Source organism: Galeopterus variegatus, unplaced genomic scaffold (assembly GCF_000696425.1).
Source record: "Galeopterus variegatus unplaced genomic scaffold, G_variegatus-3.0.2 Scaffold5910, whole genome shotgun sequence".
Classification (NCBI taxonomy): Eukaryota; Metazoa; Chordata; class Mammalia; order Dermoptera; family Cynocephalidae; genus Galeopterus; species Galeopterus variegatus.
This window is the reverse complement of record NW_007732021.1, coordinates 120,563-136,545: the sequence shown is the minus strand read 5'-3', so window position 1 is coordinate 136,545 and position 15,983 is coordinate 120,563. Positions and strand designations below refer to the sequence as shown.

The following is a 15,983-nucleotide window of genomic DNA, read 5'->3' as shown; positions in this document are numbered from 1 at the left end:
ATATTAGGGGACCCAAACACACCTTTCAACATTGGACAGATCATCTAGGCAACAAATCAACAGAGTAACCATTACTCTTTCAGAGGGAGAGAAGAAATCTAGGGTTATTAGTGGTGGGAGGTCAGAGGGAGAAGGGGATAGGGAGAGACTGGACAAGGGGCATAAAGAATAAGTACAATTTGCAACAATCTACACACTAGTAATATTGATTTGATCAACATATGTCAACACTGAATCCCCAAAATATGTATAATCAATTATGATTCAATAAAAAAAAAAAGAAAGAAAGAAAAGAGAGAGGAAGGGAAGGAAATCAAACCAAACCCAAACCCAAACCCAAACCCTACAGCGTAGGATGCACCTGCCCCAGTGGGTCAGGTTAAGTCCTAGAGATGAGTAGGGAAGACTTCCAACCATAAAGTCCTTCTGTGGGTGTGACTGTAAATGTAAACACATTTACATATATGTATATATGCAGATTTAAAAGGAAGTTTCTGGCCTTGCTCTCATTTATCTGTTTGACTTACTTTTGGACTGTCGGATGGGGTTTCACAGTAGCTACTGAAGCTGGCCCACCTACAGTGGTAGAAGGCTCTTGGTTTTCTGTAGCTTGATTTTCTGGTCTGAATTTCCTACGAATGGGCTTTGATGGGGGCTGAGAATATGGTATGTCCTGTGGTTAAAAACAAAAAACCACCAAGTTAAAATATGGAGTGCTGCCCACCCCCTCAGGCCAGTGCCCCACATTCCTCTAGCCCCATGCCCAAGATCAGGTGGGTACTCTATCCAGACTCCACACCCAAGGACATGTGGCTGATCAAGGCTCGGCAAGAACTGAAGGGATGCAGGCAGTGGATTCCGCAGCCTCTGTTGTTGTTCTGTTTTGTTCTTTAATGCTTGCTGCCTATTACCCCTTTTTGTCATCTGGAAGGACATAAGAATCAAATTCCAGTGGCCTTTCCTCTTTTTTCTTTCTTTCTTTTTTTTTAATTGTTTCAAGTAGTCTATCACTTCTTCTCGTGATTTAAAACTCACATAGACCCTGAGTGCACCTCACACCACTGGGCCTTTTCTAACTGAAGACAAAATTGGCTCCTGCCTCACTTTTGGGCTTTCTGGAATGTTATAAATTTTGAAGTCTGTAAAGGCCTTAGTCATATGCTCATCATTTTCCTACCCCTGATTCCTACACGAAATCAAGCAAAAGAGCCACAGTGTATTCTGGAAGGAGACACTTGGCCTGCTTCCTTGGAGGAGCCTGCCTCACCTGTGCTCCTAGGCCAAGGCCCACTCAGTGTGATGGGGAAAGAGCCTGGGAGAGAATGGAGAAGAATGAGAAGAGGGTGAGAAGATAACTGGAGAGCACAATGAGTGAGTGGTGCTTACTGAGCACATGACAGGTGACTCAGTGGTGTGGCTGGGCAGAGGTGAAGATGCCAGGATGCAAGAGGAGACCGTGGTAAAAAGACCAGGAAGGGGAGCCTACCTCATTGCCAGGAGGTGCTCACAGAGGCTTAGGAGGTGTGTAGCATTTCACTAAAGACATCTGTCCGTCCCCACTGCCCTTTTTGATCTTGCCAAAGCAAGGCCACCATGTTTAGCAGGGAGGTTGAGGAGGGGAGTACAAACTGTCAGTGACATCAAGTGTCAAGCCTAGGAATCTTTAGGAACCTACTCTTCACAAAGAACCCAGATTCTAGGAAATCTGGATTATTAACATTCATTTGAGGACACAGAAACCTTAAAACAACAGCTCTACTAATAGAGGCAGGAAGCCCAGGGTTGGGGCTCATAATGCCATCACATTGGTACCCTCGTGCTTGCCTTACCTTCTTCGCTGGACTACTTTCTGCAGCCTGGGAAGGGGCTCTGTTCAGCTGTGGGAGTAACGCAGCCTCGGAAGCTTGTTCAGACTGCAACAAGAGATCAGAGAGTAGAGAAATGCAGAAAGCCAACCACTTAAATATATAATGAAGAGCACTTGGGGAAACAGTCACCCAGTGAAAACTGATTTTGACCAAGTTGCAGCCAAGCATGGATAGGTCTGCAAATCCTTGGGAAAAACCTTCCACAGACCCCGCTAGTCCCTCTCACCCTTCCTTCCAGTATTGTTCAACTTAGGGAAAAGGAATCATGGGAATTTCTTCTATAATTGGATATATGTATTCCTAAAAACCTAACACTTCTCAAGATCAAACTCTAAAAATAACGGCTTATTGGAAAAATAGGGCTGGAAAAGAATTTAACTCAAGCACTAACAAAAACAATCATCACAAAATCGCTGAAATTTTTTTTAATGTTAAATTCCTAGTAAAGAAATATCCTAGTAAATATAGCTCTTTACCTCAAAAAAGGAAGGGGGAATGTGGTACAAGGAGTAATCAGAAAGGCTGAAACAGCTGAGTGGTATGGAACAAATAACCACATGCACAAAGACCAGGAAGGAATGTCTGCAAAGCCCTTCCAGACAGAACAGGCACCAAACAGCCAAGCAGAAGAACAGAGGGGGACCGGGTGTCACATGTGGCCCCCTACTTCCCAAGGCTTGCTACCTTCAACTGTGTTAGAGTACTTTGCTTTCAGCTGCTATTAGACAGTGATGCAAAATGTTCACATGCTGAGGGAAAAAACTCCATATATAAATCAACATTGACTTCCATATTATACTGACATCAGTCCTCTATTTACCCACAAACCACTCTGCATTACAGAAACACACACTGTAGCACAAGCTACCTCAGTGTACCCACTCCATCCCTGACTCAGCCCTCCATATCCTCTTGCAGAGCATGGCTTCTTCCGCTGACTCTACTCAAACGGCTGGTTCCGAGGATGCTAACATTCCCCCACTTAGTGGATTCTGGTTGCCTCTTCTAGTCTTCCCCTCACTGACCTTCTGCCCAGCACAGCACCCTGGACTACCTTTTTGAAACTCATGTCTCTGGCATCTGAGAAGCTGCAATCTCTGGTTGTAATCTTTCTCTTTCTCTCCTGTTTTGACTCTGCTCATGCCTCAAATGTAGGATTTCTTAAGGTTTTGCCTTCAGTCCCCTGCCCCATTTTTCCCTCCCTGTTCATTCTTTCCCAGAGTAATCTCATATGCTCCTATGTTTTATCTCAACCAACCCCCACCTCTCCTAAATCCATTATGCAGCATTTGGCAGGCCTGATTTCCAGTTCCCAGTGTTTCTTATTGCCTTCTCCCTTTCGTTAAGGATAACTATTGCTGTTGTTGATAGGCACTATGATGCACTGAACACTTACTATGTGCCATACGTTGCTCGAAGCGCTTTGCATGGATTACTGCAATTCATCATCACTGCCCTGGGAAGCAGTTGTTATTCCCATTTTACTGGTGAAGAAGAAATTGAAGATCAAGAACTTAAAGAACTCACCCAAGACCACACAAATAGCAGGGTCTGAACATAGGCCTCGGGTTCAAAGCTGGGCTTATAACAGTCTCAGGTACTCATAGGCCTGAGTGTTACTCATTCACGGCATATATATGGAATAGATACTACAGGCAGGCCCTGTGCTAGTAGGACAGGCAGAGAAATGACCAGACAAACGTGTTTCCGTGGACTGGGGTGGAGAAGTGTGGGGATTGCAGGAGCACCCAGCCTTGTGAGTCAGCAAAGGCACAGGAGAAGGTGGTGTCTTGGCTGAGGCCTGAGTGACAAGCAGGATGCAGGCAGCTGAAGGGATAATGTGTGGGATGGTGAGAAAGGAGGCTCAAAAAGTAAGCTCACCACCGGCCTCCTAGTCTCCGACACCCAGAGCTCAGCCTGGGACGCCACAAAAACACAGAGGCTAATCCCCAAGACAGAAAACACAGAGAAGCAGGAGGCAGGGGAGCTCACTTTTAGGCCAACTGAGTTTGAAGTGCCTGGGAAACATCCAAACAAAGCTGTCCAGGAGCTATGCTTATCAGGAGTCTGAGGACACAAGCACTCACCTTGCTTTCCCTGTGGCTTCTGACAAATGAAGGCATACTCCAAGATCCTCGAGCCACACATCAGCTTTATAAATGGCTGAGTGAGGGCCCAATAACCACCCAAATGCAGGGCTTCCATGAACCGTGCTGAAGAACATACCTTGGACATGATGCCCCTTCCTGCCCTGCACCTGTAAACTGATTGCTTGGCAGGCATATGTTCTGGCCCCAAGTCTACATGTGCAGCCCCCTGCAGGGACCACAGCTGTGCAGCGACACAGCCTCGCAGGCAGGCAGAGGGGAGTGACAGACCCAGGCACTCTGCCTTTCCATTGGTCGGTTCTCCTCCATCATCAGGTGGACACATAAGTGTCTGCTCTACCACTCTCCTCCCTGGGGAGATGAGTGAAGTTTCCTCAAGGAGATGTCGACGGAGATGATAAATTCACCCTCTTTTCAACCTAAGTGAGGATTCTGAGCACAGCAAAAGTAGTAGAGTGTCTTTGTTATTGCCTTTGTTTCTCTTAAACATCTTTAAAAACACAAACAACAGTAGGGTTGGGGCTGGCAAGGATGAGAAAGCAGTTGTGAGATGTGTCTGGAATGTTCTTCCACTTACAAATTTACCTTCTGGAAATCATATGCAAGGGCCTGGGTTTTCTAGCTCTGTGACCAGCAGCAGGTAACTGCGGTGTTGTGTCAGGCTGAATCTAACCATCAATCTCCTTAGGAGGAAACTCAGGACCTCCCCACCCTTTTCTGCTGCTCAATAACTGATTCTAAATGGGTCCATCTATTGAGGATATAGAGGAGCAGATCTCATGAAGGGCCTGGAACACAGGAATCAGGAAGGTTCCAGAATAAGGCAGGTTACATATGGAAACAGGTCACATATGGAGGATGGGGTTGCTGGCTGGCAAGAAAGGGCTCCCTTCTTTCCTTCCTCCTTTCCTCCCTCCTTTCCTGCAGTAGTAGCTGTAGTTGCTGCTGCCAACTACTTCTCTGCAGGAATTTATTTATTGGATTCTTTTAAAACCTCCTGGACAAAAACACAATATAAATCATTCACTATAATAATGTTAAAGCAGATGAACACAACACTGATAAATTACAGATTTTTAAAATAGCTTAAAACAAGATGTCTGAGATTCCAGTTCTACTGAGGCAGGCTTGCTTTACAAGGGTCCCAAGCTCCCCTCTGAGTCCAGGTGCTCATCACACCTCCCAGCTGAGCCAATGCAAAAACTTCAGGTCTTTTTCCAGCCTTCAGTTTCTTGCCCAGACCAATTCATCCTGCACGCCATTGAAAACTAATCTTGTAAAGCACCATCTCATCAAAATGCTTTTTCTCAAAGCCCTTCCTTGTCCCCAAGGCCTATGGCACATAACATAATCCTCAGCCAGTCAAAGTTCTTCCATCATCTGGCTCCAATTTACCTCTGCATCATATCTGGGTTAGTTTGCTCATATGGAACCTGCTCCAGGCACGTAAGTATTCCCTGAATCTTCAAACACACCAGAAGTTTCTCCCCAACTAAATTCTGTTTCTTGTAGACCCTCTAGCCCAGTGGTTCCCAAGTACAGCTGGTGCAGAATTATCTGGGGAATTTTTATAAATTACAGACATCGAGATACTTCTCTCATCAGAATCTCCTAGGGACGGAGCATTAGAAACTTGTATTTTAACAAGCTCCCTAGGTGATTTTTATGTAGCCAGCCTAGACCAACTGGGGACCGATGATGTCCCAAACTCTTTATTTAAGAGATGAGAAAACCAAGTCTCCAAGGCCCTAGTCTGGACAAGGCCACAGGTGCTCTTGCAATAACCAACTAGGCTTCTTAATTGTTTTCTCATCATTTATCATTTATCATCATTTATCATGATGATATGAGGATGTATGCCACATGGTTCCATAAATAAGTATTTTCACCTGGGTAAAACCTTTGGCAATAAGATTTGTTTAAAAGTCAAATTTACAACCAAAGTCAAATCTCATTTCAAAAAAAAAAAAGTAGTCTAATTGCAGAACTTTGCTAAGGTGTGGATAACATTTTCTAAATTTGCAATATTCATGTTACTGACAGATTAGAAAAAGAAACTCAAGCTTCATTCCTTACCCAAGAATCCAGGCAGATCCCAAGACTGGGGATCACAGAGGCAGTAGCTAAATTCTAGGCAAATGAGCAGACAATCCTGCTGCAGTTTCTATGGGCTTTCCAGCATCCTATAGGTATTCTGAATGTCATCTGGTGCCTAATTTTCACCTGACCCCCCATCTCTGTTAGGCAAGGGAACATCTGAAAGCCACGTGGTCAAACCCAGGCATAGAAAATGCAGAACCAACAGCTAGCAGCACACTGGCCACAGCAAATCCAATCATTCCACAACCAGGCTCAGGGAGAATGGGTAAATATAGCCTTAAGAGGGTCCAAAGGACTGAATTCTCTGCAAGAATGATTACCAAAATCCATAACCCAAGTTGCCTGCGAGAGACAGAAATGAAGCACCCGGAGGGCAGGTCTGTGTCTTGCTTCCCCATCATTTTCCCAGTGCCTCAGCTGAGTGCCAGCAAGTAAAAGGTCCTCTATTCAACATGAGGAATGAGCCAGCAATAACCCAACACTGTGCCATGTTCCACAGGACAAGAGGTCAAGAATTCATCCCACAGTAACTGGAGCCACAGAACACAGCAGTTAAAAGGTACAGATTCTGGAGTCAAATGTAGGCTCTGCACTTGCTTGGTGTACAAGCTGGTCACATGCTTACCCTCTCTGAGCCACAATTTCTTTGTCTGCAAAATGGGGATAATCCACCTAACTCACAGCATTGTGAAGATTAAGCAAAATATTCGTCTAGAATGCTAAGCACAAATTACATAGTAACTGTTCAATCACGGCAGCCAAATAGATTTAAAAAAAACACCTAGATAGAAAATGCTGGCTTCAGTTTAGCTTATAAGCAGATCCCACAAAGCAGGCTATCCAAATCCAAATCTGTGCCACTAGATATTATTGCTATCAATATTGGAGGGAAGAAATTTTTAAAAATAAAAGCCCTTTCAGACTTTTGGCTTTCATGGCTGGCTCAGCACAGACATCTCAGGCAGTTTGCATTGAACATCTTTGGTGGACACCCCTACAGCAGACCAACCCAACACTGGGGACACCCAGGAGAATGCTGCTCAGGGACAATTTTGGTGGAAGTGGATAATCAGTGACCATAATGGGCAACTAGGCTCTGGATTCAGCAGTCACATGGCGGAATCCCCTGGGGATTCTTGGAGCCTACTAGATTATGCACATTATCCATGAAACAGATTTACTGTTACAACTAAAGGACTACAGGTGCTTTAGTTTGGCCTAAAAGACAAATATTTTGACACGGCCAGGGTTTTGTCCTTCCATTTCCAATTTCTAGTGAAAGAACAGAGATCTTAGTTGAGTCTGGGCCCCCGTCTCTACATCACATACCTAAAGTCATATTATAATATTATCTGCAGAGCCAACAACATGGACCTCAAAGGTAAAGTGATCTATGGCAGGATTCTCTTGAGACTCATATTGCCTGCAGATAAGGTTGAAGAAAGATGCCCTGAGCATACCTCTTGCCAAACCAAACAGACCCTGACTAAACAGGCACCCACCACCATCACGATTCAAAGGCATCTCATTATGAAGCCTTTAGAAATCCTTTTTGCTGGACCCCCACCCCAAAATATATAGGCCTGGCAATGATAACAAAAGTATATAGAAATTTCAAAGTGCCTCAAAGTTCTGATATTTTACCATGCTTATAATGTGAAATCACTTCCTAGTTCCATTGATCTGTATTAGTGATGGAGTATTAGAATAACATCTATTCCAACTACTGATAGCTCACACTTAGACTGTGAAGAATGTCCCCTTTGGGGTTGACACAGCTCTTCCTGCATAAGCTATGTCCATCAGAGGAAGATGGCTTTAAAAAAAATGCCATTAGAAATAGCTGGCTAGAGAGGGAGCTATAAAAACTATGTAAGAGCTAAGAACCACCATAAAATAAATTCAGCATTGATGAGGATATGGAACTGGAACAGGAACATCATTGATGGAGTGTAAATCAGTGTAAACACTTCGTAAAATTGTCTGGCAGTATCTACTAAAGCTAAACATATGCCTACCCTATGACCCAGAAATTCTACTCTTAGGTGTACACCCAAGAGAAACGAAAACACATCTATTCAACAACCTCTATATGAATGTTCATAGCACTATTCATAATTGCCAAAATCTGAAAACTACCCATATGTCCTTCAACAGTAGAAAACAGTGATATATTTGCACATACAATGGAATACTATACAGCAATGATCTACAACTACATACAACAATCTGGATGAATCACACAAACATCATTGTGCAAAGCAGCCAGACCCAAGAGTATATACTGCATGATTCCACTTATATATAGTAGGAAACAGGTAAAACTAATTATGCTGTTAGAAGTCAGAATAGTGGTAGCCTTAAAAATAGGAGACAGTGACTGGGAAATAGCACAAGGGGCGCTTCTGGGGTGCTAGCAATATTGCTTCTTGATTTGGGTGAATACATGTGTGTGAAAATTCACTGAGTTGCACATTCAATGTGCACTTGTCTATATGCATATTACACTTCAAATAAAAAGTTAAAAAAAAAATCCAGTGGACCCAATTTCCTGTAATGTCCTTAAAGTGCCACCTAGTGGCACAAGTTAAATGTAAACAAGAAGGAAGTTTCACCTCTAGCAACTTCAAAATATGGCCCCATTTCTAACAGCACATTCTGGAACTGAGCTGAAACAGTGCCCTAGACTAAAATCACTGACATGATACCATCCCCCACCCAACACCCCTGCAAAAAACGAAAAAGAAAAGCTCTCACCTGGCACACAGAAACCTGACACAAGAATTCAGAGAAAGTAAAGCTGTCTACTGCAGAGCATGCTAGTTCTAGTGAGCGGATAATGCACATTTCTTTCCAACTCCACTTGCAATCAGCATGGTGGGAGCATTTACAACACAGACAGCAGCAAAGGCTGCAAACTGGGGCTGCCTCCCCCCACCCCCGGAGAGAAGTTTTACCAACACACCACTAGATGGTACCTACAAAACTTGCTGGGCGGAGCAGGGTATTTAAGAAGGAATTGGCAAGAAAACTTTCCTTACCCTTTTTTCTCTGGACAGGCTTGTTTCCTTCTTCCTCACTTTCAAGGTACACTGCTGTGGTGAGACATAGTCCGGTTTCATCTAATTATGCTTGAGAAACAGATTCGAGAAGGCCCACCCACAGCAACCCTTCAAAACTGCCAGTTAAATAAGGATACCTACTCAGAGTTTTTGTTAGTAAAGTCTGAAAGAGCATCTTAGTCAGACAAAGGTCCTCAAGGAAAAAAACCATAAATCACAGGCACAGGCACCACAATCCTTGAGTTAGGAGACTGTGGGTCAAAAGCCTGATGGACAAGCCTATCCATCTCTCTCTTGATTCTTCTTCTCATTTCTATTATTTTGATCTATAGCAGGATTCTCTTGAGACTCATGTTGACCATTCGAGAAGGTTGAAGAAAGATGCTCCATATGTGACTCTTGCCAACTGATTCTTCTCTTTCTCATTTCCACTATTTACAGAAACAGGTGGATTTGTAGGCTCTAGTTTGCTGATTCCTGATGTAGGCAGAGGACCAGCCCATGAAAGGTCACAGAAGTGGGTAAGTACATGATTCTACTTCAAGTGGGTTAACAAGCCAGTCCATCACTCATTCTGGGCTTGTGATCCCTAGTTTCTGGCTATCCTGAATCTGTTCTGTGTTTTCCAGCTAGACCCTGCCTCTGTTTCACTGAGCCTATAAGGATAATGATGATAACAGCTAATTGTTGTTGAGGGCTGACCATGAACCAGGCACCAATCTAAATGCCTTACAGATGTTAATTCACTTAATCATCACAACCCTATGAAAATAGACACTACCATTTATCTCATTTTACAGATGATGAAATTGAGGCACAGAGAGACTAAGTAACTTTCCCAAAGTCACAAAGCCAGGCAGAGGCAGAGATGAGATTTGAACCCCAAGCCCACGCTCCTAACTCCTCTGTCAGGCTGCCTCTCTGAGCCTGACCCCTGGTTGTCCTCAACTGTACTTTCTTATTACACCACAGCACATTTGGGCACCCACCCATCCTTCCCTACTTCCACGCTTGCTCCTCCCCTGACCTTCAGGAGTGTTTTCTGTCACTGTAGGGTAGAGGGGGTGACCAGAGAAGAGAAGTGAGGATTCCACTGCTCAGGAGCCAACAAACCAACTGTAACTGATCCCCTGGGAAAAAACTGAACTATCTTGTTAGTTATAGGAAACATGGTGACCAACTACTGCCTACAACCTTGTCAATAAAGCATGAGGAAATGGTTTTAAATGAGACACACGAAAAATGACAGTTATATATAAGTGCCACGAGAGACTATAAAATAAATGGTGTTAGGTATGACTGCCTTCAGAGGGCAAGGAAAGATGAAGGAGCTACAGGATAAGGATCCGATCATAATCTTTGTGCTCTCATAGCTCTCAGCAAAGTGTCAGCCTATAGTAAGCACATTTCATTAACACCTGATGAACTGATCAGATGAACTTATGGCATCTTCTAGAGGAATGATGCCAGCACAGTAAACTTTATGCGATACAACAATTATCATGAGCACAATATAATAAGGAGGGGGAAAGCCAGGAAGAAAACAAGTCACTAGTAGTGGGGTAAAGCTAATTTATTAAGCGGTTTCATGAAAGAAAATGTATCTCTGATAAGGATAATGTTTCAACTCAGTCGTTAGAAAAATAATTGAGATGTGGTTTCACGGCATAGCATAGTAGTAGGAGCTGTCATTCTGGGGTTAGAATCACAGCCTTAACTCTTACTTGCTGTGGAGGACCTTGGGCAAGTTCCTAAAGTTTTCTGTGCCTTAGTTACTTATCTGCAAAACAAGGATAGCAATAGAACTCATCACATTTATGAGGACAGCAATCGAACCTATCTCATTTATGGGGATTAAATGAATTAATATCTGTAAAGCACTTACAAGAGCATCTGGCACATAAGCCCTCTATTTAAGTGCTTGATAAAATTAATAAAATAAATGAAGACTCACAAAGCCTCTATGATTTGTGTGCTTTTAAAATCAACTTTGAAATGCATAAATAACAATGACTTATTATCTAAAAATTCTTTTTGTTCCCTTTTAGAAGGCAGGATAAGAGTTACACTTGGCCTTTTGCTACATCAAATATGGCCCACAGGCCAAAATGTGAAGGCTGTTTTAGCTATGGGGAAGGCACTTTAAAAATAAGTATTGTAGATTAATGTAGCAAAGATTTCATATTTAGAAAATTCTTGGTGGGCACAGAAACTGAAAGTTCTCACCAACTTTTGCTTAGCAGATCTAAAGTTAATTTTGGGGACACGCAGTAAATGATTTCTCTCTCTCTCTCTCTCTCTCTCTCTGTCTCTCTCCCTCTCTCTCTCTCTCTCTCTCTCTCTCTAACGCATCATAAAATTTCTAGTGCTTCCCCAGAAACCTTTTTCAGCCCTTTTCTTCTACCAGAGCAGGCTGTCCCTCGCTAGCTGAGACACCCCAAGTAGCTCACTTCTGCTCTCTGACCTCAACTTCGTCTTCCATAAAATGATACATAATGACAGATGTAATAGTGTGAGCCTGAAAGTGTTAAAATTAAAAAGGCTTAGAAACACTCAGAAGCAAGATAAAGGTCCGTAGCCAAATCACAAAGTGGTGGGGCCAGGCTGAGGGTTCAGAAGCAAGCAGAGGCAGCTTAGAGGTCTTACGCAGTAGAATAATGGGGACTGATATGCCCCACATGAGGCAAGGGGCTGGTACTAAGCTCATTCCCTGAAGCCAGAGGCTAAGGTGGCACTTTGCTACCTGCAAAGCTGCAAAACCAAGATGAATCCTATGAAGGTGCTCAGAGCTGCCTACCTAGGAAAGGAAGAGGAAACAGATTATAGCCTGGTCCTGGGCTAAGCCACCATCTGGTGCCATTAGCAAGACCCCTGACATCTGCACCAGATGGGAGTACTGTACCTTAAGTATAAGAATTGGCTCTACACTCCAGGCCCTGGGTGCAGGGGTTGCAGAGTGTAGCTGCTAGAAAGAGACACTGAACTGTGAGAAAAGGAGGGGCTCAGAGAAATGAGAATGAAATTTAAACTCCAAATCAAAATAAGCCTGCAAAACAAAACCCCAAAACCTTGGAAGAAAAAACCTAATAGTAAGAAGAACAGCCAAATAATAAGAAAGAAGATAAATTTACTTCTGACAAAAATGGATATAGAACAAGTTGAAAATAACTTCATGTTTAGAATCCTCAAAGTAAAAAGTAGGGAATGCATCCTAAAAAATACTAGGTGAGGGGCCGAGCCCGTGGTGCACTCGGGAGAGTGCGGCGCTGGGAGCGCAGCAGCACTCCCCCCGCGGGTTCGGATCCTATATAGGGATGACCGGTGCGCTCACTGGCTGAGCGTGGTGCAGCCGGTCACAAAAAGGACAAAAAAAAAAAAAATACTAGGTGAGTATGAAACAAAAATAGGGAAAAGTGAAACAAGAACAGGTTGATATAAAAAACAATGGATTATAAAACCTAGAATCAAAGAATAGTGATAGAGGTTTAAAAACAAAATAGAAAAAACTCCAGGCTATACACACTTATACAGCGAATTATTAATTTGGACCATGAAGATTTCATCCAGGGCCAGCCCAGAAAGATCACAACATAAAAAGATTAAAGAGCCATTAGTAGAAATAAAAGATGTGTTGACAGACATAGAAATACAGCTTATTGGAGTTCAAGAAGGAAATAAAAGAAATAAGAAGCAAAACCCACAGAGATATGACTAAGAATGTTCTAAAATTAAAGACATGATTTCCAAAAGGAAAATGCACACCAAGTGTCACATGGAATAAATAAATGTAAATCTGAGCCTAGACACATCACAGTGACATCAAAACAGAACATCAAGGATAAAGATGACGTTTTAAAAGCCACCCTAGAGAAAAGACAAAGTCCCTCCAAAGGAACCAAAAAATAGATTGACAGTAGAACCCTTGGCAGCTGCAGCAGTAAATACCAGAAGAGTAGGAGGTAATATATTCAAAATGCTAGGGAAGATAACCGTCAGTCTAGAATTCTGTAACAGCAAAATTACCATGTAAGTGTGAGGGCAATAAGAGTTTACTATCCAGAGAACATGGATGAAAAAAACTACTACATGACATATCTGTCAGTAAACTGGTTATTTGAACCTCACAATTGCTAAAGTCATCTCAACTATGTGATTATGCAATATTATATGTCTTACCGCAATTTCTGAGAGCATGGTCTCTAAAAGGAGCTTTCAAAAGGAATTTTACTCTGGTAAAGCTTCATATGACTTTTTTATTCTAGTTGTCACATCGGAGGGCATTTTTTCCTGTTCCCCAATCCTTAATTGTAAAAGGAAATTTTTACAAGAAGAAATGCACAATTTTCCCACCAAAACAACTATTTAAACTTTTACCAATTACTTAGCAGTCTACCTCCAACTGCTTAGTAGTAGACACTTGACATTTACAATTGAGCTGTCTGGAGACCTTCATGGATACCCCAATTCACACGAATACTACACATACAGAATCTCCTCAAAATATAGAAACTTATAAAAACAAGTGACAAAATAAAATAGGTAAGTTATAAATGAATTAAAGTCACGTTTTGCTTAATTACAGGGACACATTCTGAGAAATGCGACATTAGGCAAAAATCATCATCCTGCGAACATCACTGCGTACACCTATACAAACCTAGATGGTATAGCCTACCACACACCTAGGCTATATGATACAGCCTATAGCTCCTAGGCTACAAACTTATACGGCATGTTACTGTACTGAATACCATAGGCAATTGTAACATACTGTTAAGTATTTGTGTATCTAAACATAGAAATGGTACAGTAAAAATACAATATTATAATCTTATGGGACCACCATCATATGTGATCAGCCATTGACCGAAACGTCTTAGGCAGCACAACTGTACATGTACATGTACGTCTAATGGATTTTATAGGAATGCAACTATTGTGCAAATCGAGGGACATTTGCACTTTTTTGGTTCAAAACCTCACCAAAAGCAGTTTACCATCCAAGTCAGGGAAAGCAAACAGCACTCATGGGACTTAAGTCTAATATAATACACCTGTATCAAACAGCATCTGCAACTGTCATAGCAGCCATGTTTCTACGTAGAGTGTAAACGCCTGAATATTTTAAGTTTTCTAGTGCAGTAATGTCTGAGCATTTAAATTTGAAACATTTATTACTTTATTATTTATCATTTTCTCTTTTACATAAGGACATTATATACATTTCTAAGAGTATTATCTATGTAAATAAGTATTATGAATTTTATTTCAGGATGGTAAAAGAAATATTTTATAGTATAGTAGAATTTATATTAGGAGCATTAATATTACTGGCCCCTTTCAAAATTTGCCTTAATTAGTGCCCAAGCTAGTCATTCTGATCAACTCAAAGGCCAAATGGATCAAGGGTAGCCCAGTGGATTTAGCTGAAAATTGTGCTCTCTGTTCCAAGTTTAACTGCAAAAGGTAACCAGAGTTTAGGTTATTGTCTAAGCTCTTAAATTTCTTGTATGTCATATGTGATGTGATACAGAAACTTAGTAAAAAACACATTTGTTGTATCACTAGAAAGAGCATGATCCCTAACCATCATAGGGATACATTAAGACAGAAGATGAGAATAAGATGGGCATGTGCACATAACTATATGAACACTATGTAAAATTACCATAACATTGGGAAAAGTACTAAAAAATTAAATTTGGTCATATAGGGTCCTATAACTTGTGCAAGTATATGTATGTAAGTACACATATATATACTCACAAGTATACATACATACACATACACAAGTACGTTTGGGTGTTGGGGTGTGTGTTTGTGTGTGTATGTGAGTATGTGGGCTCTTTGAGACTAGAGCCCAAGAGTACTTTACTTGTACCCCTAGCACTTAAGAAGGTATCTGCACAGAACAGAAACTCAGGAAATGTTTATTATATTCACGTTTGAATGAATGTTAGAATCTCTGAAAACAACTTGTATTTGAATGCAATAGAAGGTCTAACTAACTGATGTTGTATTGAATAATGAGTACAGTAACTCTAAGACAATACTTCTCAAATTTTAAGGTGCCATATAAATCTTGTTAAAATGTAGATTCGGACCCAGTAGGTCTGGGATGAGGGCAGAGGTTTTGCATTTCTAAGAAGTTCCCAGGTGATCCAACGATGCTGGTCCTTGGCCCACACTTTGATTATCAAAGCTTGAGGGTTTTTTGCTGAGCATTTCAGTTGCTCTGCATCTGCAGGTCAGGGCTAGAACTTCCAGGGGGGGGAAATTACGGTTAATAAGGAATTCTATTTTTTTAAAATTTTTTATTATGTAATACTTCATATTTCATGAATAGACTACAGGTTATCCATTTAGTTGTTAATAAGCATGTGGATGGTTTCCACTTTTTTTTTTTGCTGTCACAAATAATTATAAAGATTTGGGTACTTTACATGTGAGAGGGTTTCTCTAGGATACATGTACACATGAGACAACCTGGTGGGGTGCGAGATAAGTAAATATTAAAAGTTAACATCACACTGTGTTCCAAAGTGGTTATACTAAATTTTATGTTTAACAACACTGTGCTAGTGTTTCCATTGTCCATACATTCAAAAATATTGTCAGAGTTCATGATTTTTGCAATCTGAAGGGTATAAAATAGTTTCTTATTTTGGTCTCAATTTACATTTCAATGATTACCGATGAGGTGGAGAATCTTTTCACACGGTTTTGTGCCATTTGCATGGATGGTTGTTGAAGTCCATTGCCAATATTTCTACAGGATTATTTGTCTTTTTCTTAATGATATGTGATTCCACTATGGTCTGTTTGTGTCCCCCCCCCCCCCCCCC

At 41.6% G+C, this 15,983-nt stretch overlaps 1 protein-coding gene across 1 annotated transcript in view; it reads right to left on the bottom strand.

The window, feature by feature from the left end:
• Positions 1-527: 527 nt before the first annotated feature.
• Positions 528-15,983, bottom strand: part of REPS2 (RALBP1 associated Eps domain containing 2) — a gene marked incomplete at its 3' end in the record, with an annotated part of 123,504 nt that continues 108,048 nt past the window's right edge. Inside the window, exons 14-15 of the mRNA XM_008590179.1 lie at positions 1,830-1,913; positions 528-673 (exon numbers count right to left, since the gene is read on the bottom strand). Of these exons, the coding sequence (XP_008588401.1) occupies positions 528-673; positions 1,830-1,913 (230 nt within the window). The remainder of the gene's footprint in view (positions 674-1,829; positions 1,914-15,983) is intronic.